This window comes from Falco naumanni, chromosome 2 (genome assembly GCF_017639655.2).
Source record: "Falco naumanni isolate bFalNau1 chromosome 2, bFalNau1.pat, whole genome shotgun sequence".
NCBI classification, from domain to species: domain Eukaryota; kingdom Metazoa; phylum Chordata; class Aves; order Falconiformes; family Falconidae; genus Falco; species Falco naumanni.
The window spans coordinates 2705873-2729776 of NC_054055.1; the positions used below are offsets into that span (position 1 = coordinate 2705873).

Here is a 23904-nt window from a genome sequence, read left to right on the forward strand (position 1 = left end):
CCGCCCCTTCCTCGGAGCCCCGCCCCGCCGCCCGCCCCGGCCCCGCCCTCCCGCGGCTCAGCGTTGGTTCGGCCATGGCGGCGCGGGGTGAGGGCTCGGGCCCGGCTCCGCCGCTCCCGCTGCCGCTCGCCCTGGCCCTGGCCCTGTCGCTGTCGCTATCGCTGTCGTTGTCGCTGCCGGCGGGGTCGGCCCCGGGCGCGGGGGGGGGCGCTCCTCGAAGCGGCGCCGCGCTGGGGCTGGCGAAACGTGTCGTGCCCCGTGTGTCACCTGCTCTTTGGGGTGCTGGACCTGGCGCTGCAGGTGCGGGGAGTGGACGGGACAGGGGGGACGGGGACAGGGACCGGATGGGACAGGGAGGGGAAGGGGGGGGAACGGGGGAGACAAGGGCGGGGGAGGGTGGGGACAGGACAAGATGGGAGGACGGAGACGGGGAGAACAGGGACAGAGATGGGGTCAGGGGCGGGACGAGGGAGGACGGGGACGGGATGGCACAGGGTGGGGACCGGTAGGAACAGGGACGGGGTCAGGAACAGGGTGACGACAGAGGTGTACTGGGACAGGGACGAGAGGGGATGGGAACAGGCAGAGCAGGGCCAGTGGGTCCGGGACAGGAACGGAGTGAAGGGAGGACAGGGAAGGGGTGGCGGTGGGGGGGGAACGGGCTAGCAATGGGGACAGGGAAGGGGTCAGGACAGGGCGGGAGACAGGAGCTCGGACAGGGATGGGACAGGACCTCGTGACAGGGCTGGGGACAGGCCAGCGGCTCTGCTCTGAGCGACAGGGACAGGCCGAGGCCCCCCTTCCTTCCTCCAAAGGGGAACTGGACTGGGGCTGGGGTGACGGCAATGGAGGGGACCGAGCCAAGCTGAGCGGGTTGGGGTGGCTGGCAGGCGGTGGGGCCGTCCTGGGGACCCCGCGGCAGCCCAAATGGTCCCTGCCCCACAGCTGGAGCCCAACGTGGCACGCGTGGGGCACTTGGCGGCCCGGCTGTGCCAGGACCTGCGGCTGGCGCGCCCCGAGATCTGCCAGCAGGCCGTGCAGCTCTTCCAGCAGGACATGGTGTCAGCCTGGGCACGCTCGGTGCTGCGGCCTGGCGAGGCCTGCGGGCTGCTGCTGGGCCAGCACTGCGGCCACTGGGACATCTTCGGTGCCTGGAACATCACCCTACCTGCCACCCCCAAGCCGCCAGTGCAACCACCGGTGCCCCCCCCCACCCGGCGCTCCCACCGCCCGCCTCCTCTTCCTCACCGACCTGCACTGGGACCGCCACTATGTGCCAGGCAGCGAGGCTGCCTGCCCTGACCCACTCTGCTGCCGCGGAGCTGCCCACCCTGGCCCTGGCGGTGCTGGCTTCTGGGGCGAGTACGGCAAGTGCGACCTGCCACTGCACACCATCGAGGCCCTGCTGGCCCAGCTGCCCAGCGCGGCCACCTTCGCTGCTGTGTACTGGACGGGTGACATCCCGGCGCACGACGTCTGGCAACAGAGCCGGCAGGACCAGCTGCTGGCCCTGCGCACTGTCAGCAGGCTGCTGCAGAAGTATCTGGGTGACCTGCCCGTCTACCCAGCCGTGGGCAACCATGAGGCTACCCCCGTCAACGCCTTCCCCCCACCATATGTGCAGGGCAACCAGTCCTCTGCCTGGCTGTACGACGCCATGGCCCAGGCCTGGCAGGACTGGCTGCCCCCCTCAGCGTTGCGGACCCTCCGGTGAGGGCAGCTGCCAGCAGGGGCCGGGCAGGCAAGGGAGTCTCCAGGCTAGCAGGGGCTTGGGGTGGGGGGCCTGGGCTAGCAGGATCAGGGGTCTGAGGGATGAGCACAGGGCAGTCTCCGTACTGGTTGGGTGAGGGGCCCTGGGCTAGCAGGGGCTCAAGGCTGGGAGGGAAAGGGGGGCCTTTGGCCTTGCAGGACTCAGGCCTGGGGAACTTTGGGCTAGCAGGGATTGGGGGGGCTCCAGGCTGAGGGGCTTCGTGCTAGCAGAGGCTCACGGCTGGGGGTGCACAGAGTGGTTTCCAGACTGGAGGGGGCAAGGGGGATCCCAGGCTGGCAGGGGCTGGCAGGGTGCAGGTGTGTCGGGTTAGCAGGGGTCAGGGCAGGTGTCTCTATCCTGGGAGGAGCAGCAGCGTGGGCTCATGGCTGGCAGGGGTTCAGGGTGCTTTGGGTGGGCAGGGGCAAGGGGGGCTCCAGGTGGGCGGTTGTGGCATGCTGTGGGCAGATGGGAGGGGGTGCAGGGGCAGGCAGGCAGCCAGCTGGGCCTAGGGCATGTCGCGGGGCTGTGGTGAGGGGTTGCAGTGAGCGGTGGGGGCCAGCAGTGCTCACTCCCTGCCCCAAATCCCTGCAGTGCTGCCGGTTTCTACACAGCACAGGTCTGGCCTGGGCTGCGCCTTGTCTCCCTCAACATGAACTTCTGCTCCCAGGCCAACTTCTGGCTCCTCATCAACTCCACTGACCCTGCGGGGCAGCTGCAGTGGCTGGTGGGGGTCCTGGCTGCTGCTGAACAGGCCGGGGAGAAGGTGAGGGTGGTGGCAGGGGGACTGGCCCTGCATGCAGGGGGGTCCCAGGCACACCCCAGCCCTGTCCTCCCCTGCCTCCTAGGTGCACATCATCGGGCACATCCCTCCGGCCCACTGCCTGCGCAGCTGGAGCTGGAACTACTACCGCATTGTCAGCAGGTCAGCCCTGCGGCCCAGCACCCCCCCTGCATTGCCCAGCCTGCGGTGGCACAGGCGCAGGAGGGGATGGGGCGACGGTGCCGCGCCAGAGTGTCCAGAGTCAGAATCCCAAAGCTGCCTGTGCCAGGCAGGGCCATACCAGAGCCGATGGGCATGGCCTGGACATGGGGTGTCAGTTGAGCCTGGCGCGATGCGGGGGCTGTGGGTCATGGGATCAGCTGCACCACGCCAGCTGCCGAGTGGTGCAGCGGGGATGGGATGGGGGTGTGGGCATTGGCAGCACTCACGCCCTGGCCCCGCGCAGGTTTGAGGGCACCATTGCAGCTCAGTTCTTTGGGCACACACATGTGGATGAGTTTGAGATGTTCTACGATGAGGAGACACTGACACGCCCCGTCTCTGTCGCCTTCGTGGCCCCCAGTGTCACCACCTACATCAACCTCAACCCAGGTACGCCTGGACCCCCAGCCCCCTACAGCCCACCACTCTGGTGGTGGTGCCAGTGCTCACCCCTGACCCTGCCTGCCCTGCCCACAGGCTACCGTGTGTACGAGGTGGACGGCGCCTACCCCGGGAGCTCCCACGCTGTGCTGGATCATGAGACCTTCATCCTCAACCTCACGGAGGCGAACGTGCCGGGGGCAGAGCCACGCTGGCAGCGCCTGTACCGCGCCCGTGAGGCCTATGGGCTGCCCAGCGCCTTCCCCGCTGACTGGGACCAACTCATCCGCCGCTTCCAGGATGATGAGCGCCTTTTCCAGCTCTTCTGGTTCCTCTTTCACAAGGGCCACCCGCCCCGCGAGCCCTGCCTGGCCGCCTGCAAGGCAGCGCTGCTCTGCGCCCTGCGCACCGGCCGCTCAGCCGACCCCAGCCTCTGCCAGGCCCTGCGCCCAGCACTGCCCTTCCCACGCATCCAGGCGCTCTGGCGGCAGCGGCGGCTCTGCTGAGGGCAGACCGGGCACCGGGACACTCGGCAGGGGCTGAGGCAGGGCCCTGCCTGTCCCCAGGCTCCTGCTGGCTGCCACCCCCACCGCGGCACAATAAAGGCGTGATGGACCCAGCGGCTCCTGCCCGAGGCCCCGCGGGACGCGCCAGAGGGTGCCTGCGGCTCCTCCTCATCCTCCCAGAGAGTGCTGCAGGAAGGGGGCAAGGCCGGGCTGGTGGAATGGGTTTATTAATTATTTAGTACGACACAGATCTTCATTACAGCAGGAGTGGCAGCTCCGGAGCCGGTGGCCCCGGGGAGCCCCACGCTGCAGGTTAGACCGCATGCATCGGGGCAGGGTGGGCCCTGCACCCCCGCCGCGCCAGCCCCATTGTCCCCGCGGGGCAGCGGGGGGCTCATCCCGGCGTGTAGAGCAGGACACACACCCCAGCCCACCGCCCTGGGGCATGGCCGGGGGGGGCAGAGCCACAGCACGGCACCATGCTCGGCGCGCACCCCCTGTGCAGGTACGTGCCCCACAGCCCCTCGCACATGGCTCGGCGCATGGGGACACTTGCACACACACACGCACACCGCTCGGCACGGGCTCATCCCCCCGCTGGTGCCCCGCACTTCCGAGGCGCTGCCGCCCCCTCCGTCCCATCCCCCTGTCCCATGCCGGGGGTGGCAGATGGGGAAGGGGTCTTGGTTGCTCCCCCCATCCTGGCTCATGGCGTCTGGGCCCCGAGGCGCTTGGGCTTCAGGCTGCCCAGGAGGGTCTGCATGCCCCGGCGGACGGAGGAGCCCACCCGGCGTGCCACCGAGTCAGCCGGCGGTGCGGGCAGGCAGGAGCTGGAGGCCTGGGGCCGGGCATCCAGGCACTTCTGGTAGCGCAGCTGGGGAGAGCGGGGTCAGCAGTGGGGCCAGGACAGTGGGGCCGGGGAAGGGGCTGAGCAGGTGGACACTCACCATGCAGGCGGCCTGCAGTGCCTCACTCAGCCCAGCGGCGTTGGGCTCACACCAGACCATGTGGCAGCGGAAGGCACCCGGGGCGCTGGCCATGATGAAGGCGAAGGAGCGCACATCCCGGCCCACCCCCATGAAGGACAGGAACCGCACGCGGCACTCGCACAGCACCGCCTCCGTCTGCAGGCATGTGGCCAGGGGTCACCACCATCCCCACCATGCCAACAGGATGGGGACGGAGCACCGCAGGGCCAGACCCACCTGCTCGTGGATGATGGTGAGCGTGGCAGGTGCCACATTGACCACAATGGGGGTCCAGTGCTCCTTGCTGCTGGTGGCTAGTGCTGCCTCTAGTGCTGCATTGATGACGTCCATGCCTGGGGATGGGCAGGGGGCTCGGGGACGGCCAATGGGGCCAGGGCACCTACCCCATGGCAGCCCCACAAGGTGCGAGTGCCCCCCCACTCACCCACAGGCTTGGCAACGGGCACGCAGCCCAGGTAGCACACCGGGAACTTCTGCACCACCTCGCTCTTGGGCGCCGGGAACTCCACTGTAGCACAGGGAAGGGTCAGCCCCCACCGACATCACTGTACCCCAATGCCTGGCCCCCCCAGCTGGCCTCCAACAGCCAGCACTGCCCCCCACCCCAGCACATGTGGCAGTGGGACATACGAGCTCCCTCCCCCAGTCCAACCCCCCATCCCCTCCCAGTGTCCCACATGCCCCCCATCACGTCCCAGTGCCCCCTCTACACACACACCCATCCCCTTCCTGCGTATCCCCCCCCTGCCAACACCCCCTATCCCTTCCCAGTGCCATACACCCACACCCATCCCCTCCCAGTGCCCTCCATCCCCTCCCCGCCCTGCCCCACCATACCCTGGAAGGGGATCTCCACCAGCCTGGAGGGGTCCATGGAGAGGCCATTAGCCAGGGCCCGGGCACTTCGCCGCTCCACCATGATCTGGGGAGAGCATGAGGGGCACCGCCCCCGCCCCCCGCAGGTTGTCACGCCACAGCCCCCAGCCCCTGTCCCCCACAAGGGGCCATGGCACCCCATGGTGAGCCACCAGCCAGCTGTTCCCTGGGGACATGGTGAGGAGGGGCTCACCTGGGAACAGACCTCAGAGCTGGTTGGGGGGTCCATGAGGGGCTTACCTGGGGCTGGGGGGGGCTCACCTGGGAGCAGACCTCATGCAGGCTGGTGGCGATGTTCTTGGCAGGGCTCTCACAGCGAAAGACATGGCACTTCAGCATCTGTGTCAGCTGGTCCCGGGCCACGTAGGCGAAGTCCCTGTGGCAAGGGGTTGCACTCAGGACCCCCCCCAGCTACCCAGCTGCCTGAGCTCCCCAACCTGGGTGTCTCCACCACCAACCCAGTGAGGGACAGGACTGGGAGGACTGGTGCAGGGCTGGGCTGCCATACCTCTCCCTGCATCCCCGGCCAGCGCAGCAGAAGAGAGCCAGAGAGCAAAGTTAGTGGGCCCGGGGCACACGCATAACCCTGGTCCCCCCCATGTGGGACCCCCATGCCCACACAGGGTCATGCCCAACCCATGGCACCACAAGACACACACACACACCCAGCATCACTAGGGGGCTCAGCTTTGGGATCCCGCAAGCCCGCACACTGTGCAGGATCCCAGGGCCCCACACCCTGTGTGCACCCACATCCCCCCACACCCCATGCACATGGGACCCCACAGCCCTACATGCACGGGACCCCTGCAGCCCCATGCACCCCATGCACCTGGATCCCTGCACCCCACACGCACAGGACCCCCATGGCACTGAGCCCCACGTGCACCCAGATCTCTGCACTCCACATGCACAGGACCCCCACATCCCATGTGCACCCGGATCCCTGTACTCCACACACAGGACCCCCACAGCCTCATGCCCCACATGTACCCAGATCCTCGCACATCCCTGCACCCCAGATGCATGGGAGACCCCAGCCCCACATCCCATGCACACCTGTATCACTGCACTACACGTGCACTGGACCCCCATCAGCCCTGGACCCCATGTGCACCGGGACCCCTGCATGTTCCCGCAGGCACCAGACACCCTCTGCCCCCAGGACCTGCACCCCCCAGCCCATCGTGCCCCCCGCACCTGCCACTGTCACGCCCCACACCCCAGACACGGATGCTGGCCACGGGCTGCGCGTGCAGCAGGGATTGATCCTGCGGGTCCACCAGCTTCAGCGTCTGGCTCTCCAGCAGCAGCAGCATCGCCCGGCCCTGGGGGTAGCCGCGTCAGGGTGTGCGGGGGCTGTACCAGGGGCTGCCAGCAGCAGGCGGGGCGGGGGGCACTCACCTCCCCCCAGGAGCCAGGGGGGCCGCGCTGGTGCAGGGAGAGCTGGCGGATGCAGTTGTTGACAGCGATGCTGCTCCGGCCCGGTGCCAGCTCGTCCTCGCTCATCTCCACCCAGCCCAGCGAGCGCACAGCAAAGCGCTGCGGGGGACGGCATGGGGCAGGCATGGCCCCAATGTGGGGACCCCAGCCACCTACCTGCCCCCCGCCCCCCGAGGCAGGGCAAACCCCGCAGTGGAGGCACCGCATGCCCCAGACTCTGCTGAGCCCCCTCCCATGGCGGTGACAGCATCATGGCACCACCGGGCTGCAACCCCGGGGGGGGGGGGTCCCAAGCCGGTGGGGGCCCTGGGGCACAGGGAGGGGCCGGGCTGGGCCCCCAGCCTACCTTGGAGCCCAGCTTGTCCTCCTCGGCCAGCGCCGCGCTGCAAGAGCGAAGGGGGTATCACTGGCTGATGCATCCTGGAGACCCTGGCCCCCTGCACAGGGCGCAGCTCTGGCCCCACACCAAACTGGCAGCCCCCCTCCCAAGGGTCCCACTGCCCTGCAGGGCCCAGGCGCAGCCCCACACCCCCAAGGTCCCCCGTGCCTCACACACCCAGTGCCCGGCGAGGCCAGGCCCGGCGACGGCGGCTCCGTGTCCTGCACTCCAGGCTCATCATCTGCCTCGTCTGCCGCAGGGTCCTGGGGAGGGAGCAGGGGGGGCTGGCAGCAGCTGGGCACCGCAGCGTGCTGCCCCCCCGGTTGCCCACTGCCCCCCCCCCTCACCTTCCAGAAATCCCCCTCTCCGAAGCGCTCAGCCGGGGCGAAGCCCGTCCAGGCGAGCTGTGGGAAGAGCAGGGCCAGCTCAAGGCAAGTGCTGTGGGGCAGCCCCATGGCGCCCCACGGCTGGCCGGGACTCACCGGTGGCTCCTCGGAGGGGGTGATGCCCGGGGAGCCAGGGGCCGAGCCACGGGCCAGCCCCGAGGGGGGCTCCCACTGCGTGGTGCCGGTGGGGATGTGCCAGTAATAGGTGCCCGAGGTGTCCTGCACCCGCATCCATCCCGCAGGCAGGTCCGAGTCCGTTTCGAAGGAGTTGCGGGTCCAGAAGGAGTCTGGGGGGGCGGGGTGAGGGGCGCGGTCGGGGCCGGGTGCCACGGGGGTGGGCCCCTCCAGGCAGCCCCAGCAGGACACGGCCCCCACACTCAGCCCCAGGGAGCCCCCCCGGATGGGGCACCCACCCAGCAAGGTGGGGACGCCTCAGGACGGGCTCCAGGCTCCCCCATCGCCATGAGGACGGGGCCGTGGACAGGCAGGGCTGAGGACCACTCCCGGTGGCGTAAGATGGGGGTACCCCACATCGCTATGAGGACGGGGGCCCCCACCCGGGCCCCACGGGAGGACCTAGAGGCGCAGCAGGGCAGCAGCCCCCTCCCCCGCCCCGGGCTGGGCCGAGCCGCAGCCCCCGCGTCCCGCTCCCCCCCCCCCGGCCCTACCTGGGCGCGGGTCCAGCAGGACGATGGCCACGAAGAAATCCGCGCTGCACATCGTGCCCCCGCCCCATGCCGGGGGTCGGGCCGGCTGCCGGCCACAGCGCAGCCCGCAGCCCCCGCGGGCCCACCCGTGGGGCCTGCCCTGCCGCAGCCCCCCGCACACACACTGCCCCACCCGCAGCCCCGGCCCCACGCAGCTGTGGGGCAGCCGGGTGGCGGCGGGGGTGCCCGCCCCACGCTCACCTGCGCCGGGGCTGGACCAGGCGTTTCCCCGGCAACCGCTGACGACAGCGCCGGGGCCGGCGGGATGCAGGATGCGCCAGAGGGATCGGGATGCGCGGGGGGGCGGGGACATGGAGGGCGGGGGGGGGGCACAGAAGGATGGGGGAGAGGCTGGAGTGCAGGGATGGGGGGGGACAGCACGGTACAGTGCAGGCTGTGGGGCACATGAAAGTGACACTGCCTACCGTGGGGACACAGGGGGGCATTTACTGGCCGGAGGAGGGGGGAAGGGGACAGGCACACAGAGGTAGCGGGGGACACAGCAGGGCCAGAGCTGCAGAGAGGGGTGGTAGGCAATGGCACACCAGGGCCTGCACCATGGGGCACAGAGCTGCCAGCAACAGCACAGGGTCATGGAGGGGGTTGGGGGGACATCAGTGGGGCACACAGTGGAGTGCCACGGAGCTGACAGGGGCTGGGGGGCCAAGAACAGCACCCAGCAGGGATCAGGAACACAGGCAGCAATGGGTAGGCTGGAGGGCAGCTGTGGGCACACAGCCAGGAATAGGCGGAGGAAAATGTAGAGCTGACAGGACCAGGCTGGGCATGACAGGTTGGGGGCAGGCAGGGGCTGCCATGGGGCAGCGGTGGGGGAAGTGGAGCAGCCATGGGGCAAGCAGAGGCCGCTATGGGTCAGACAGGGCCCACTGTGGGACTGGCAGAGACAGATGGGGGGCAGGCAGGGCCGCCATTGTGGGGCAGGCGGGGGCCACCACTGAGCAGATGGGGGCCGCCGTGGGGCAGTCAGGACAAGCCATAGGGAATGAGGGGCAGGCATAGGACAGGCAGGCATAGCTGTGGGGCAGGTGGGGTCCACAGCGGGACAGGCAGAGTCGGCAGGGACAGCCACAGGGGAGCCAGGACCAGCTGTGGGACAGACACAGGCGGCTACTGTGGGGCAGCCGTGGGGCCACCTGGTGCCCGCGGGTGCCCACCTGCATCGTCGGGGGAGCTGCCGGTGGGGCTGCCCTGGCTGAGCGTGGCCCAGCTGGAGTCCTCATCGCTGGCAGTGCCGCTGCGCACCCCGAAGAGCAGGCTGGCGCTGCGGCCATGCTCGCGGGGCGCCCGCTCCCCACTCTGCTCCGACTCGGCCGTCATGGGGTCACTCTGCACCGGCGTGGAGTCCCCGTCGCCTTCCTCCTCCTCTTCGTCCTCCTCCTCCTCCTCCTCGGCACCTCGCAGGTCGATGAGCAGGGGCAGGGCCCCCCCACCGGCGTTGTTGCCGGCGTTGCGGGCGTTGCGGGCCGAGACTTCCAGCTCCTCGGGGGGGGGGGGCCAGCTCGTTGCGGTTCTGGTCCCGCTCAGCTGCCCGGCGCAGCTGGTTCTGCCCGTCCTTCACCCACTTGGCGTTGGCCGGCTCCTCGCCGGCCGGGCCTGGCGGCCCCCCCCCGCCCTGCAGCTCGGTGCTGCCATACAGGCGGGGGCCCTGGGGGGAGCCGGGGGGGGCCTTGGGGCGCAGGGGCTCGGGGGCGCCCGGCAGCCCCAGGCTCAGCCCCAGGCAGCTGTTGTCGTTGGCCAGGTCGCTTCGCTTGCTTAAGGCCCCCGACATCGTCGGGGCCTGGGGGGGGGGGGGGGGCGGGGCACGGACGGGGACAGGTGGCACCGCCGGCACCGGGGGACACGGCGGGTGCCCCCCCGGACCAGCCCCCGCCCGACCCTCACCTGCGGCTGGCGGGAGGCTCCTACAGCCCCCGGGGCGCCGGCACCTCCGCGTCCATGGGGCCTGCGGGTAGCGGGCGGTGGGCAGCTGCGGCACCGGGCCCCCCCGCGCCCGGCCCCCCAGCCCCGCGGGCCCCGCCACAGCCCCGGGACCCCCCGCCGCGTCCCGGCACCCCCACCCCGGGCCTGCTGGATCCCCGCAGGCTCCGATCCCCCCCCCGGCCCGAACCCCGGCCCGGCCGGTACCTGCGGCGGCTCCGCTAGGGGGGCGGGGGTCCGCTTCCGCTTCCGCTTCCGCGGGCGGCGCAGCCCCTCCCCTCCCGACTGGCACCGGCACCGGCACGGGGCTGGCACACAGCGGCACGGCACTGGTGCCGGCGCTGTCCCCGTACTGACAGTGCCACCGGCAGGGCACGGTACCGCTCCTCTGCCACCGGCACCGGCTGGCACAGCGCGGCGCGGCATGATCGTGCCACTGGTACTGTCACCGGCACGGACCGGCACCGGCACCGGCACCGGCACCGGCACCGGCTCCGGCACCGGCAGGGGTGGGTCCGCAGGGCGCAGCACAGGGTGGCCTGGGCAGGGCCGGGGCAGAGCGGCATGGCACGGCTCGGCACGGCACGGCACGGCTCGGCACGGCACGGCTCGGCACGGCACGGCACGGCACGGCACGGCTCGGCACGGCACGGCACGGCACGGCTCGGCACGGCACGGCACGGCACGGCACGGCTCGGCACGGCACGGCACGGCACGGCACGGCACGGCACGGTGGGAGCGCGGTGGAGCGGCCCGGCCCGGCCCAGCACGGCGCTGCACGGGACACAAGGCCTGGAGCAGCAGCGGCGAGGGGCGCAGCCGGGACCGGCAGAGCACGGCACGGGGGCACACGGGGTGCTGGCACGGCACGGCGGGCGCAGGGTGGGCTGGCAGGGACCAGCGGCATCGGCCACAGCGCGGTGATGCTGGCAGCGCGCCAGGTCTCCTCTGGTCCAGCTCCTCTCCCCCGGCGACGCGTCCAGCCCCCGGGCACAGCGACTGCAGCACCGCCCTGGGCAGCCTGGCCCGTGTCACCACCTCGGTGACGAGGCTTTGGGGCTGCTCGGCGGGGCCCCCGTGCCATGACTCTGGCACTGCCGGGGAGAGCCCGGCTCCCACTGCCCCCCGCGGGTGCTGATGCCCACGGATGGGACACCCCGGCTGGCACCTCTCCAGCCCCGCAGCGCAGAGCAGGATGGCACGGCGTGGCACGGCATGGCACAGGGCTGTGGTGTGGCACAGCACAGCAAGGCATGCACAGTACGGCACAGTGTGGTACGGTACAGTATGGTATGGTACAGTACAGTATGACATGGTATGATGCGGTATGACATAGTGCCATGGGGCATGGCACAGCACGGTGCACTGTGGCACATTACAGGACAAGACATTTCAGTCGGCACAGTATGGTGTGGCTCAGCATCAAACGATGCTTTGTGGTATGGCACAGTGTGGTAAAGCCCAGCACAGCCGTGGACACCCCCCCCGCCCCTGTACCGCATCCCCCAGGAGTCATCTACCAGGACACCATCGCGAGGCTCCTGCACCCAGCAGGTCCTGCCCCACTGCCCCTGCCACACCCAGCCCAGTGGCACAGGGACAGTGCTACGCCACCCCACAGCTGCCACAACACAGATGCACCATCCCCTCCACCCCCCGGCACCCCCAGACAAAGCAGGGAGGGTCTCAGGGTCTCCCTGGCTTTTATTGTGTCCCAGGCACAGGCTGGCTGGGGCCCACAGAGTCCCGGTGCCAGCAGTGCTGCAGGGGCCTGGGCGGTGGCACTGGCCCCAGTCACTGTGGGCAGCGGAAGAAGTTGGTGGTGATGCTCTGGAGGGGGGCAGGCTGTTGTGCCCCAAGCAGCTGGGCCACGCTGGGGTACCAGTAGTAGCCAGTGCCATCGAAGAGGAAGATACCATCGTTGGTGCACATGGCACCATCCACGTGGTCGTGGGGCAGTGGTGTCGGTTCGCCCACGTGCCGTGGCATCTGCGTCAGGTCCACCAGCCGAATGTGGTCCCCTGCCAACACAGCACCCATCAGCCCTGCACCCTGGCAGAGACCCCAGCAGCCGGGGGTCCTGGTGTGCCTGCTGCCCACCTGTGATGAGGTAGAGGTGCGCAGAGCCGGGGCAGGTGAAGGCAGCATCGGCACTGGGGACCCCCAGCTCCTCCTGCAGCGCCCGTGGGTACCCCAGCACCCGCCGGTGGCCCTGCTCCGAAAGGAAGATGGAGACCTGGGAGCCCTGGGGAGAGCAGGCAGTGTGGGCCGTGGGCAGTAGTGGGGACACAGCGTCAGAGAGTCCCCAGGCTGCCCCTGGGGCAGGGACACACACACACAACATCCCCGAGGTCCCCTGGTCCCGGGAGGGATGTCTCCCAGCAGTCCCTGAGCTGCCCCACCTCAAGCACCGGCCCAGGAGTGTTGGCAGTGGGGCAGCAAGCTGGGACAGGGGGGCAGGACCCACAGGGCAGAGGAGGGGGAGGGGGCAGCCAGCAGGGTCAGACCTGTATCAGGTAGGTGCGTCCATCCCAGGCGAAGGCAGCATCCACCTCCCCCTCCAGCCCTGGCCACGTCTGTCCCAGGGGCCAGGCATGGTGCCCATCCTGCCACGAGTCCAGGCGGAATGACAGACCCCCTGCGGACTGTGTCAGTCATACTGCCCCACAGACCTGCCCCGTGATCATGCCCCAATCGACCCCACCCCACAGCCAGCTCTATGGTCTGTGCCCCACAGAATGGCTGGGACTACAGTTCTGTACCCCACAGCCCCCAGCATGGTCATGCCCCTCCCCCAACTCCCCCAACACAGCCATTCCGCAGCCCCACGCTACCCCTCACCGCGGAAGGCATAGATGCGGCCGGTGTCATCGGAGAGGAGGGCCTGGAAGGGCATCTTGCTGCAGCCATGGCCGGCGTCCCCCCACGAGGCATTCCCGTGCCCTGCCAGCAGCGTCAGCACTGACAGTGGGGCCAGACCCCAGGGCAGGCACTGGGGTGGGGGTCTGGGACCCTTCTGCCACTGTGGGGCTGGGCGTCCAGGCAACTGGAGCTCAGGACCCCATGGGGGGGGGGGTCCCCAGGATGCACGTGGTTCCATGGGGGTGGCCAGGTGCTCACCTCGCCCTGGGCAGGGTATGAAGTAGTCGCGGAGGTCGCGGGGGTATCCTGGGGGCACTTCGCCTGTGCGGGGGTCAAAGCGCTGGAAGCGGGTCCCGTGCAGGCAGTAGTACCGCTCCAGCCAGCGCAGGGCAGCAGTGCAGGGGCCCAGCCCCGGCCATGTGCGTGGCTTCGTCACCCGCAGCTCCAGGTCAAAGGCGTACACCGTGTCCCCTGCATGCAGCAATGGCACAGCTCGGCATGGCTTGGCACGGTGCAGCTTCTAGCACCTGAGCCCCACATGCCCAGCAGCCCCCACGCACCCCACAGCAGCCCCCCGGACCCCACTCACCCTTGAAGAAGAGGATGCTCTCGCCCCCGCACTCCTCAGGGTGGCACTCGACGGCGGCGTCCAGCCCCCCAGGGACCCCCGGGAATTCATCTGCCACACGCCGGGGGAAGCCAGGACGCAGCTGCCCCCCAGCGTAGGCCCAGACCTGCTCGCCCTGCAAGTGCCCCACAGGGTGAGCCCCACAGGGTGAGCCCCACGGACACCACCCCCAGGACCCCTGTGGGGCCAGACCTGGGGGGAGACCCCCAGGACAGAAGCTCCCCCAGCCAGGACAAGACAGCCCCCCGCCCCCCCCGGCCAAAGATCTGACCCACAGGCTGGGACCCCCAGCTCCATCCCTCCCCCAGCCCCATGGACCCACAGGGGGGTCTGGGCAGAGAGGCAATATCTCCTGCCCCCAAGCAGCCTGCCTGAGCCCCTACACAGCCCAGGCCCTGCCCCTGCCGCCCCCCACCCGTGGCCGTGCCTGGAAGAGGTAGAGGTTCTGGTGTTCCTGGGGGTGCTGCCGGCGGTGCAGGCGCAGCGCCGCATCCACGGGGCCCCCCAGCTCAGGCCAGGATGCAGCCAGGGGTCGGATGTGGGGCCGGTGCGCCCCCCGAGAGATCTCCCAGACTCCCTCGCCTGGGCAGGGGCAGCAGCTAGCCCCACACTGCCCCACACCGTCCCACACCCCACTCCCCCAGCCCCCAGCCCCGGGGCACCCCACAGCGCCCCCTGCCCCTTATTGTCCCCCAGGGCACCATCTCCACCCCCTTCCACATTTATTCAGACCCCTTCCCCAGACCCCCATTGCAATCTATCCCCACAGACCCCCTCCCACCCCCATCCCTCCCCCACCTCCCCCAGACCCTCCCATGCCATCCCCCCTCCCAACCTCCCAGTGCCAGCTCACCGTACCCCATTTCTCATGGACTCACCAGGACCCATGTGTCATTGTCCCCCCTCCAAGTTCCCCCAGACCCACAAACTCCATTCCCCTCCCCTGTATATCCAATTCCCCCCCACATTCAGACCCCATCCTCTTCAGAACCTTTCCTCCAGTGCCCCCTGCTCCCCCACCCCCATGGCCCCCATCCTGTGCCCCTAGCCCCATGTCCCCCAGCGCCATGTGTCCCAGTCCTGTTCCCCCCAGCTCCACGCACACACCCCCCTGCCCCCCCAGACCCACCTCTGAAGAAGAGCATGGTGCCATTCTCATTGAGTGTGGCGGCGTCGAAGCTGCCCTCATCCACGCAGAGCTGGGCCAGGTCTTGGCGGGGGGCAAGTCAGGATGGTGTGGATCCCCCAGACAGACCTCCCCCAATGTCCCACCCCCAGAACCTGCTGTGCCCCCCCACCCCCACCCCCCGTGCCCCACATGCAATTCTGCCCTCCTCCCCCCATCCCTGGGGTCTCACCAGTGTCATTGTTGGGGGGCTCAGCCTCATGGGGGTGCCCTCCTCCAGCTGCCTCTGATTTGCCGTGGGGCCTGGGGACAGGCAGCACCATGGGCTTATGATGCAGCCCCTCCAAACAGCCGCATACGCACCCCACATCATCACGCAGCCCCCCACCCCACCCAGCCCCCCACAGCCTCCTGCCCCAATACTCCTCCTGCACCACACAGATCCCTGCCCCACATAGCCACGGCAACCCCCTGCCCCACAGCCCCCTGCCCCATGCAGCCACCGCAGCCCCCCACAGCACCCCGCAGCCCCCTGCCCCACACCCATCCCCAGCACCCCACACACAAAGGGTGGGCGCATGCCAGGGCCAGGGCCCAGGCCAGGCAGAGGGCGGCAGTGGAGACCCTCATGGTGTGCCTGGGGCTGCTGCGGTCCCTGGACCTATATAGAGCAGGAGAGGCCGTTGCACAACCTGCCCTGCCCCATTGCTTAACCTGGCCTGCCCCACGCAACCTTCATCCGCACGGGGGGGCTGGGGGGGGGGGGGGCATGGCTAAGGGACAGGGCAGTGCATGGAGGGGGCAGGACAGGGACCCCCATCATTGCCCCCCAACCTGGCTGGGGCAGCACAGGGGGGATGGGGGTCAGACCCCAGTGTGGTGGGGCTAGAGACAGACCTCACTGTGGTGGGGCAGGGGACAGGGGCGAGGGTCCAACTCCAGCGGGGCTCAGCCCCTGACATGGGGGTTCAGCCTCCGGCGGGGGGAGCTCAGCCACTGATGTGGCAGGGACAGGGTGAGGGTCCCACTCCAAGAGGGCCTGGACGGACAGGGCTCAGCCCTGGGGAGGGGGCTCAGCTTTGATGTGGCAAGGAAGGGAAGGGGGCCCAGACCCCGGTGGGGCTCAGCCTCCTATGCAGTGGGGCTGGGGAGGGGGCTCAGACCCCGTTGGGGTTCAGCCCCCCATGTGGCAGGGTGGGACCAGGGGCCAGCCTTCCATGTGGTGGGGTGGGGAAGACGCTATCCCCCAGCGGCCTGCCCAGGGCTGGGGGTGCAGCAGGGGGGTCTGGCACCATCCCAGCCTCTTCCCAGCAGCCAGTGCTGGGAAGGGCCTTGGCCCCACAGCGCCTGTTTGCTCTGGCCACGAGCCATGGGCACGGACAGGCCTGGACAGGCAGCCAGGCGCGGGCAGCTGGCAACGGTGCTGGGGGTCAGGGGGCTGCCACCGGTGGGGCACACCCTTATGTGGGGTGCACATCCTGCAGCTATGTGCCCCATAGCCTGGGGGGGCAGCCCCTGTGTGTGAGCGAACCTCCCGTGGGAAAGGCCCCCCCTTCACCCCCCTCCCCGTGGGGAGGGTGAGCACAGACCCAGTATGGGCCAGTCCAACCCCATTCCCGCTCCCAGTATGGACCACTCCAACCCCGTCCTTGCGCCACGGGTCAGGGTCACAGCTGACAGAAGGCTGTGCCAGGCAGGTGCTCAGCGTTGCCAGGGAGCTCCAGACACTGTGCCCATCCCTGCCTGGCCTGGCACTGCCAGTATCTGCCACAGCCTGGGGGTCCCACCATGGCACAGGGGTCCCGCTGTGGCATCAGGGTCCCACTACAGCACTGGGGTCCCACCATGGCCTCCGGATCCCACTATGTTGCTACAGCACTGGGGTCCCAGTATGGCACAGGGGTCCCGCTGCAGCATCAAGGTCCCACCACAGCCTGGGGGTCTTGCCATGGCATGGGGGTCCTGCCACAGCCTGGGGATCCCCAAGAGTGCTTCAGCAGCACCCAGCCTGGCTCAGGTCCCACCTCCCCCGGTCCCGGACCCCTGCCCATGCCCCCCAGCCCCCAGGACAGGGGCACCCACCACTGCACCTGGTGAGGACCCCCGGAGAACATGGTGCCATGGCCACAAAGTCGGTCCGTGGGGTGTGAGCTGCCGTTGTTCCCACCATCTGTTCCCCCTGCTGTGGGGCTGGCAGCACTGGGGGACAGAGTACTTCCAGAATACTTTATTTTGTACATACAATTTGTCAGCGTACGGCGGCAGCCCCACACAGCCCCGCTGTGGGGCAGGCAGGCACGCGTGGTCATCCCACAGCTGGGGCTTGAGCTGGGGGAGCGGGGCCACAGTGCCAGGGGAGCAGGGCTGGGGGGGACAGCCCCTGTAGGGCACAGGAGCTCCGGGACTGGCTGCCCCGCAGCTGCCCCACAGCCCCGAGCAGTGCGCACAGCCCCCAGCTCTGCCTGGTGGCTCCTCCTGCCCCACATGCCCCCAGGACCCCTGGCAGCAGGGGCAGTGGGGCTGCTGGGCCTGCTGTGGGGCCAGAGGCAGGGCTCGGCCACAGTCCCCAGGCAGCCCCCACCCCAGCTGGACCTGTCCTTGCCCCCATTCTGGGCCTGGCTGCCCCCCAGGATAAAGTGCACATGAAGGTTGGGGCAGCGCTTGGGGGGCAGCGAGAGCCATGGGGCAGTGAGGGCTGTGGGGCAGCCACTGCTTAGGGCATCCCGCTGTGGGTACTCTCCCAGGGGCCCGCAGGCCCTGTCATGGCGTGGGCAGCACTGGCAGCGTCCGCATCCCCATCCCTGTCCCCGTGGCGGCTACTGCAGGTAGCGGTAGGCCTTGAAGCAATGGTTGCCGGAGTCAGCCACCACCACGTGTCCGTCAGAGGTGAGGGCCAGGCCCTGCGGCCCGTACAGGGGGTCAGCAGCCGTGTTGATGTAGGAGAGGAAGGAGCCCGAGCTGTCAAAGACCTGTGGGGTGGGTAGAGATGTGCTGCACCCACCGTCCCCCATGGCCCCGCTGCCCTGGGACTCCCTGCCCCAATGGAGGTTGTCCCCCTGCCCTGCGCACGGTTCAGCGCTTGGGACACAAACGTCATCCCCACTGGCAGCCCCGGGGGCAGCAGCACCAGTGCCAGTACCTGGATGCGGCTGTTGCCCCAGTCAGCGACAATGATGTTGCCGTTGGCGTCGACAGCCACACCAGTGGGAGCATTGAACTGGCCATTGCCCTCACCATGGGACCCGAACTTGAACAGGAACTCACCATCCGCATTGTACACCTGGGGAGAGCGGGGGTCACCGTGGGCTCCCCCGGCACACAGCACCGGGGATGGCACGGAGCCGGGGACACCGGTGGCCACGGCAGCACTCACCTTCACTGAGTGGTTGTGGAAGTCGGTCACCACAATCTCATTCTTGTTGTTGACCGCCACGAAGTGGGGTCCTGGGGAGAGGAGGGGGCTCAGCCCCAGCCAGGGATGGGGGGGCCTGGTCCAGTGCCAGCGCCGCGGAGAGCGAGGGATGCCCCTCAGTCCCACAGCAGGTGGCCGGTTAGTGTGGTTAGTGCCGCGCGAGCAGCTGGTGAGGCCAGCACAAGGGGGTTAGCGCAGGCAGTGCTCGGCCCCCCATGGCTTGGGGGGGCACCCAGCTCCACAGTGGTATCAGCGCTGGGGATGGGCCAAGACCCCAAAGCCTCGACCCGCAGGGACAAAGCCTGCTGCCACAACCAGAGCCCCAAACCTAGAGCCCCAGTCTCGCTCCGGAGGCCCAGCCCAGAGCCCTGAACCCAAACCTGAGCCTGAAAGAAGAGCCAGAGCCCAGGACCTGAACCCAGGGCCTTCAGCCCAGCCCCAGGCGTCCTAGTGTTGGTGGGGCACCAGCCGCTGTCAGCGAGGTGTGCTGTACTCACCGTCCCAGCCTGGCTCCGGCACAGCGGGAAGCCAAAGGCATGCAGTAAGGAAGAGGGGACTTGCCAGTCGGTGTATTACCATCAAGTGTACCTGCAAACTGCCGCTCGGCCGTGCCACGGCTCCCAAACTTGGTGACGAGCTTGCCATTGGACTGGAAGATGAAGACGCAGCAGGCCTTGTTGTCCACCACGATGATGTGGCCATTGCGGTCCACGGCGACGCCCTTGGGGCCCATCAGCCGCCCAGCCCCAATCTTGGTCTGCAGCCAGGGAGGGTCGTCAGGGCCTGGTATGGAGCCGCAGCCCCCCTGCCCCGCAGCTCCCCCCTCACCTTGAATTTGCCCTCGGGGGAGAAGATGCTGACCCAGCGGTTGTCATAGTCGGCAATGATGATGTCCCCATTCATGTCCACGGTGACACCAGTCGGGCGCTGGAGCTGGCCTGGGGAGCGGCCCCGCACCCCGAAACGCAGCCGGAACTGCCCCTCGTTGGAAAACACCTGGGAGGGGGCAGCAGGGGGGGTGTCAGTCAGGTGGGAGGGTGCGCCGGGGCCGGGGCCGGGGCCAGGGCCCTACCTGCACGCACTGGTTATTGCTGTCAGCCACCACGATGCGGCCGCTGCTGGAGGTGGAGATGCCCTGGAGGTTGGTGAACTCCCCCTTCTCCCGGCCACGGCTTCCTGCGGTGAAACTGGGGGTCACGGGGGGGCCCATTCACACCGGGGAGCCCCCACCACCCCCGGGGAGCCCCTGCCGCTCACCCACACGGAAGATGAGCTCATCCTCGATGGGGTTCTCCTTCTTCTTGCCGCTGCTGTACATGCTGGAGGGGCGCCGGACGGCCTTCTGCCGAATGTGCCCGCTGCTGGGGGACTTGACACGGCGCTTGACGTCGTCAGGAGAGGGGGGCACGTCCGAGGCCTTGATGGCGCGGACGCGGAAGGGGCTGCCATGGATGGGCTGCCCATACAGCAGGATAGAGAGGAGGAAGTCGCCCTCAGCACGGGGTGTGTAGAGCAGCTCGTAGGTGCCATTCTTGTTGTCCTGCACCTCCGCCTCGGCCGCGCCACCGTCCGGCGCTGTCACCTGGAAGTGCAGGCTGGCACTGCCACTGCGCACCAGCTCCCCATCCTTGTCCTTGGTGGTGACACTGAGTGAGGAGGGCTGCCCCACCACGGCATGCCGCAGCCCCTCACCAGTGGCCACCGTCTTGTGGGCTGTGGCACTGGTGGTGATCAGCACGCCCAGGTTGAGGATGGACTTGCGGACACCCTCAGTCTCCACCACATAGTCGAGCTGGGCGTTCTCATGGGGATGCTCGGGGAACTCCTGGCTGGCCAGCTCACTCAGCCGCTCGCTCATCTGCTTCTTCACCAGCAGCACCTCAGTGGCAGTGCCGTGGTGCAGTGCCTGCTCAGTGAAGGCGCAGCTGCTGAGGATGCTCTCCTGACCCTGGCGCAAGGTGTCCAGCTGTGCCTGCAGCACCTGCCGGGATGGGGCAGGTCACCCTCACCGCTGGGCTGGGACCCGAGCTGGCACCCCGACCCTGGTCACAGCTTCAGCTGGTCCCATGGCCCTGCGCCCAGAGCCCAGCTGCTGGCACCGGCAGGGCTGGGGTGGCAGGCAGGCGCAGGGGAGGGATGCCGGCACAGGAGCATGGTGGTGCAGAGAACAGTGGCGCAGGGCACAGCGGCGCAGGCACTTTACCTTCTGCTTTGCCCCGCAGGTGGCCTCTAGGTCCCGCACCAGCAGCCCCTTGCGCTGCCGCAGCGCTGTCTCCAGCTCCTCGAAAGTGCTGCCAATCTCCAGCACCGCCTCGTTCTTGCGCTCCACCAGCTGCTGGCTGATCTCTGACACCAGCCCGATGGCCGCTGCCAGCTGTGGGAGCCTGCAGGGCAGCCGGGCACAGGGTGGGCACTGCTGGAGGGGACCCCCAGCAGCGCCCTGGCCCCAGCAGCGCCCCCAGCCCTGTACCTGCTTCTGACGGCATCAAGCTGCTGCTGCAGGGCCGCCTTGTGCTGCTCCACCACATCGCGCAGCGGCACGGTGATGTGCTCCCGGTGCTCCCCCTCGGTGCACTCACGGCACATGGCGGTCTCGCACGGCTCGCAGTAAAACTCCATCACCTGTGCACGGGCACTCAGGGCAGCCTGCAACGGCCCCCCCAGATACCCGCACCTCCCCCATGGCCCAGCAGCCCCCCAAGACCCCACAGTGCTCCCAGATCCCTGCACCCCCTCCCCAGCCCCTGCAGTCCCCCCAGATACCCACGGCCCCCCGAGCCCCTCCCAAGTCCCCCCACCTGCAGGGGCGACCCACCTTGCCCTCATGGTTGGGGCAGCAGAGAGGCTGTCCGGTGACAGCGCTGACGGGGTCCAGGCCGCGGCCAGGGTGGGGGCCGCAGCTCTCAGGGTCCCGCTGCAGCACCTCCATCAGGTTGGTGATGAAGAAGTTGTTCTGGAGGGCGGCGACGCCGCGCTCGGGCAGGATGGAGGTCTGGCGGCAGACGGGGCAGGACAGGGTCAGGCTCTGGGGCGGGATATAGTTCTGGAGACACCTGGGGTGAACGGGGACAACCAGAGGGTCAGGACCCACGCAGTGGGGAGGGAGCTGGGACAGAAGGATTGACGGATGGACAGACGGGGCCAGGGGTGTGCAGGGCAGGAGCAGAGGGCCAGGGGAGCAGCCAGCCAGCGGGATGGACAGACAGAGGGATCAGGGTGCGCAGGACAATAGCAGAGGGACCAGGCTGGAGGGGACAGTGAGACGAACAGACAGACAGGAGGGATCGGGGTGCATGGGGCAGGAGCACAGCCATAGGGCCAGGGAGGCAGCCAGCTGGTGGGACGAACGGATGGACAGGAGGGCTATGCTGCGGCACAACGGGCTGCAGGAACAAGGGTGGGGGATGGAGGGGCAGACAGACGGCAGGACAGATGGACAGGAGGGCTGCACCATGGTGCCATGAGGAGCCACTGCCAGCACCTGGAGGGGTGGATGGACAGACAGACAGAAGAGGCCAGGCTGGGGGTGAGGGGGTGGTGGTGGGTCTCTGGGGAGGCACAGAGAGAGCAGACATCAGTAGAGAGTCCACCACCGCCCACCGCAGCCACAGCCCCCTGCCCCCTGGCACTGGTGGGCACCAGCATTCGATCAGCCCCGGCTGCTACAGGCCATGGGGGCAAGACGGGTGGGGGGCTCAGGGACAGGCTGTGCAGCCCTTACAGGGAACTGGGGGGTGTGAGGTCAGTGGGGATCCCAGCCCCCCACAAGCAAGTGTTGGGGGGAATGTGACTGCGGAGTGCCAGGGTCCCAGCTCCCCACCCCTGGGGCACAGCAGGGCTCAGCCCCATCTCTCACTGGGGAGGGCTGGGGGGATGAGTGTGCCAATGGGCCCTGGCTCACCACTAGCTGGGGGGGGGGCCTGGGGGCAGAGGGGGCTTTGGCTGCCCCACGGTGGGTGACAGGAGACACGTGGGGAGGGCAGCTCTGCTCTCGCTGTGGGTTTGGGGAATGCTTGGGGCATGCAGTGGGGTACAGCTGGAAGGCAGCGTGGGTGCAACAAGGTGCAGGAGGGGTGCCGTGGGGCACAGCAGCCCCAGCCCGTCCCCTGCTGAAGGTGCAGGCAGGGAGTGCTGGGGATACATGGTGGGGTGCAGCATGGATGTCAGGGGTGCGGGGACTCCAGCTACCCTCCTGCAGGGGCTGCACGAGGAGGGTGCCGGGAGGGGCACAACAGGGCCCAGGGCGCAGCAGAGGGGTGCAAGCTGGGGGACACAGTAGGCTGCAGCAAGGCACAGCGGGGCTGGGGAGACAGTGGGGTGCAGCGGGCACAGAATAGGATGCAGTGGGGATGCACTAGGGTGCAGTCAGGATGCAGTGGGGCCCCAGGGCACGGCAGGGATGCTGGGGGGATGCAGTCGGGTGCAGTGACAATGCAGTGGGGCTGCAGTGGGGTGCAACAAGGATGCAGTGGGGCACAGTGGGGATGCAGCGGGGATGCAGCAGGGCACACAGTGGGGTGGGGGGGGCTGGGTTCTCACCTCTCGCAGAAGGTGTGCAGGCAGGGCAGCACCTTGGGGTTGCGGTAGCGGTCAAGGCAGATGCTGCACACCAGGAACTGTTTGTCAATCTGCCGCACCACCGGGCTGGCGCTGGCCTCCCGTTTGGCCATGGCGGCGTCCCCGCGGCCCCACGGTGCTCAGCCTGGGGGCAGGGAGGGTCAGCGAGGCCGAGGCAGCTCCACTGCACCCCAAAGCCCCCAGCCTTGCCAGATCACGCCCCACACCTGCCCCATGCTGGACACACAGCAGCGTGCTTGCCCCACAGCCCTTGGCCCTACATGCTCTAGGATGCACGGGGGGGGGGGGGGGGGGACGACACCTTGCCCATGGTCCCTGGGTGCCCCAAGCCAGCCCCAGAGCTGCCTGGCCCAGCCCCACACACATCCGCGACCCACAGTTCTGCCCTGCATCCCAGTGTCAGGGTGCACAACATCTCTGCCCCACAGCACTGGACCACATACGTGCAAAGCCCCTGCCTGCCCCGTGGTACCCACCCCCTCCCCCAAAGCACCCGCTGCCTGCCCCATGGCATCCACCTCCCTGCCCTGCGGCACCCAGCCCGTGCCCCACAGCACCTGCTGCCTGCCCCATAGCATCCACCTCCCTGCCCTATGGCATCTGCTCCCCGACCCACAGCACCCACTCCCTGCCTCCGCTGTGGCACCCACACCATGCCCCACGGCCCCCAGCCCCTACTCTACAGCATCTGCTACTTGCCCCACGGCCCCCAGCCCCTGCCCCACGCCTCCCCGCGCCCCACGGCCCTGCTCACGGCGATGCGGCGGCTCCGCGCTCCAGGCCCGGCCCCGCCCCGGCCGCCATTGTGCGGCACCGCCCCCCCCCCCACCGGCACCGCCACGGGGCGGGGGAGAGGGGGCAGCGCCCGCGGGCCCCACCGTGAGGATGCTGCGGGCCCATCCCCGCGCCCCCCCGCCTTCCTTCTCCCCCTTAACGCCTTGTCCCCCCGCCCCCCAACCCC

General features: G+C 69.2%; 4 protein-coding genes across 7 annotated transcripts; 1 reads left to right on the top strand and 3 right to left on the bottom strand.

Moving 5' to 3' along the window:
- Window positions 1-33: 33 nt before the first annotated feature.
- Window positions 34-3732, top strand: SMPD1 (sphingomyelin phosphodiesterase 1). The gene is given in 8 exon segments (XM_040584227.1): window positions 34-188; window positions 190-300; window positions 946-1200; window positions 1202-1710; window positions 2342-2513; window positions 2596-2672; window positions 2977-3122; window positions 3210-3732. Coding segments are annotated over 8 exon segments (1794 nt in total). The 5' UTR covers window positions 34-74; the 3' UTR covers window positions 3620-3732.
- A 98-nt stretch (window positions 3733-3830) lies between these two features.
- APBB1 (amyloid beta precursor protein binding family B member 1) lies at window positions 3831-10589 on the bottom strand. Its single transcript, XM_040584226.1, is given in 16 exon segments — window positions 3831-4493; window positions 4567-4743; window positions 4825-4940; window positions 5033-5116; window positions 5446-5530; window positions 5746-5860; window positions 5993-5998; window positions 6685-6812; window positions 6889-7026; window positions 7274-7310; window positions 7484-7569; window positions 7654-7710; window positions 7789-7979; window positions 9575-9911; window positions 9913-10362; window positions 10545-10589. Coding segments are annotated over 15 exon segments (2001 nt in total). The 5' UTR covers window positions 10189-10362; window positions 10545-10589; the 3' UTR covers window positions 3831-4325.
- Window positions 10590-12023: 1434 nt separating this feature from the next.
- Window positions 12024-15627, bottom strand: HPX (hemopexin). Of its 2 annotated transcripts, XM_040584354.1 has the most exons (10): window positions 15519-15627; window positions 15186-15256; window positions 14957-15037; window positions 14255-14409; window positions 13789-13942; window positions 13458-13670; window positions 13179-13280; window positions 12845-12975; window positions 12438-12582; window positions 12024-12358 (listed from the first exon to the last, which is right to left on the bottom strand). In XM_040584354.1, the coding sequence occupies exons 1-10, from the start codon at window positions 15581-15583 to the stop codon at window positions 12132-12134; spliced, it is 1344 nt and encodes a 447-aa protein (XP_040440288.1). In that variant the 5' UTR covers window positions 15584-15627; the 3' UTR covers window positions 12024-12131. The 2 variants fall into 2 exon arrangements, with proteins under 2 accessions (XP_040440288.1, XP_040440289.1); XM_040584355.1 differs by lacking the exon at window positions 13179-13280.
- A 1538-nt stretch (window positions 15628-17165) lies between these two features.
- TRIM3 (tripartite motif containing 3) lies at window positions 17166-23752 on the bottom strand. Of its 3 annotated transcripts, none has more exons than XM_040584344.1 (12): window positions 23698-23752; window positions 22905-23067; window positions 21181-21418; window positions 20836-20987; window positions 20569-20749; window positions 19623-20346; window positions 19438-19541; window positions 19194-19361; window positions 18954-19122; window positions 18327-18397; window positions 18093-18233; window positions 17166-17922 (listed from the first exon to the last, which is right to left on the bottom strand). In XM_040584344.1, the coding sequence occupies exons 2-12, from the start codon at window positions 23033-23035 to the stop codon at window positions 17770-17772; spliced, it is 2232 nt and encodes a 743-aa protein (XP_040440278.1). In that variant the 5' UTR covers window positions 23036-23067; window positions 23698-23752; the 3' UTR covers window positions 17166-17769. The 3 variants fall into 3 exon arrangements, with proteins under 3 accessions (XP_040440278.1, XP_040440277.1, XP_040440279.1); XM_040584343.1 differs by having other exon boundaries at window positions 18942-19122; XM_040584345.1 differs by lacking the exon at window positions 23698-23752 and having other exon boundaries at window positions 18942-19122; window positions 21181-21357; window positions 22905-23017.
- Between the last annotated feature and the right edge of the window lie 152 nt (window positions 23753-23904).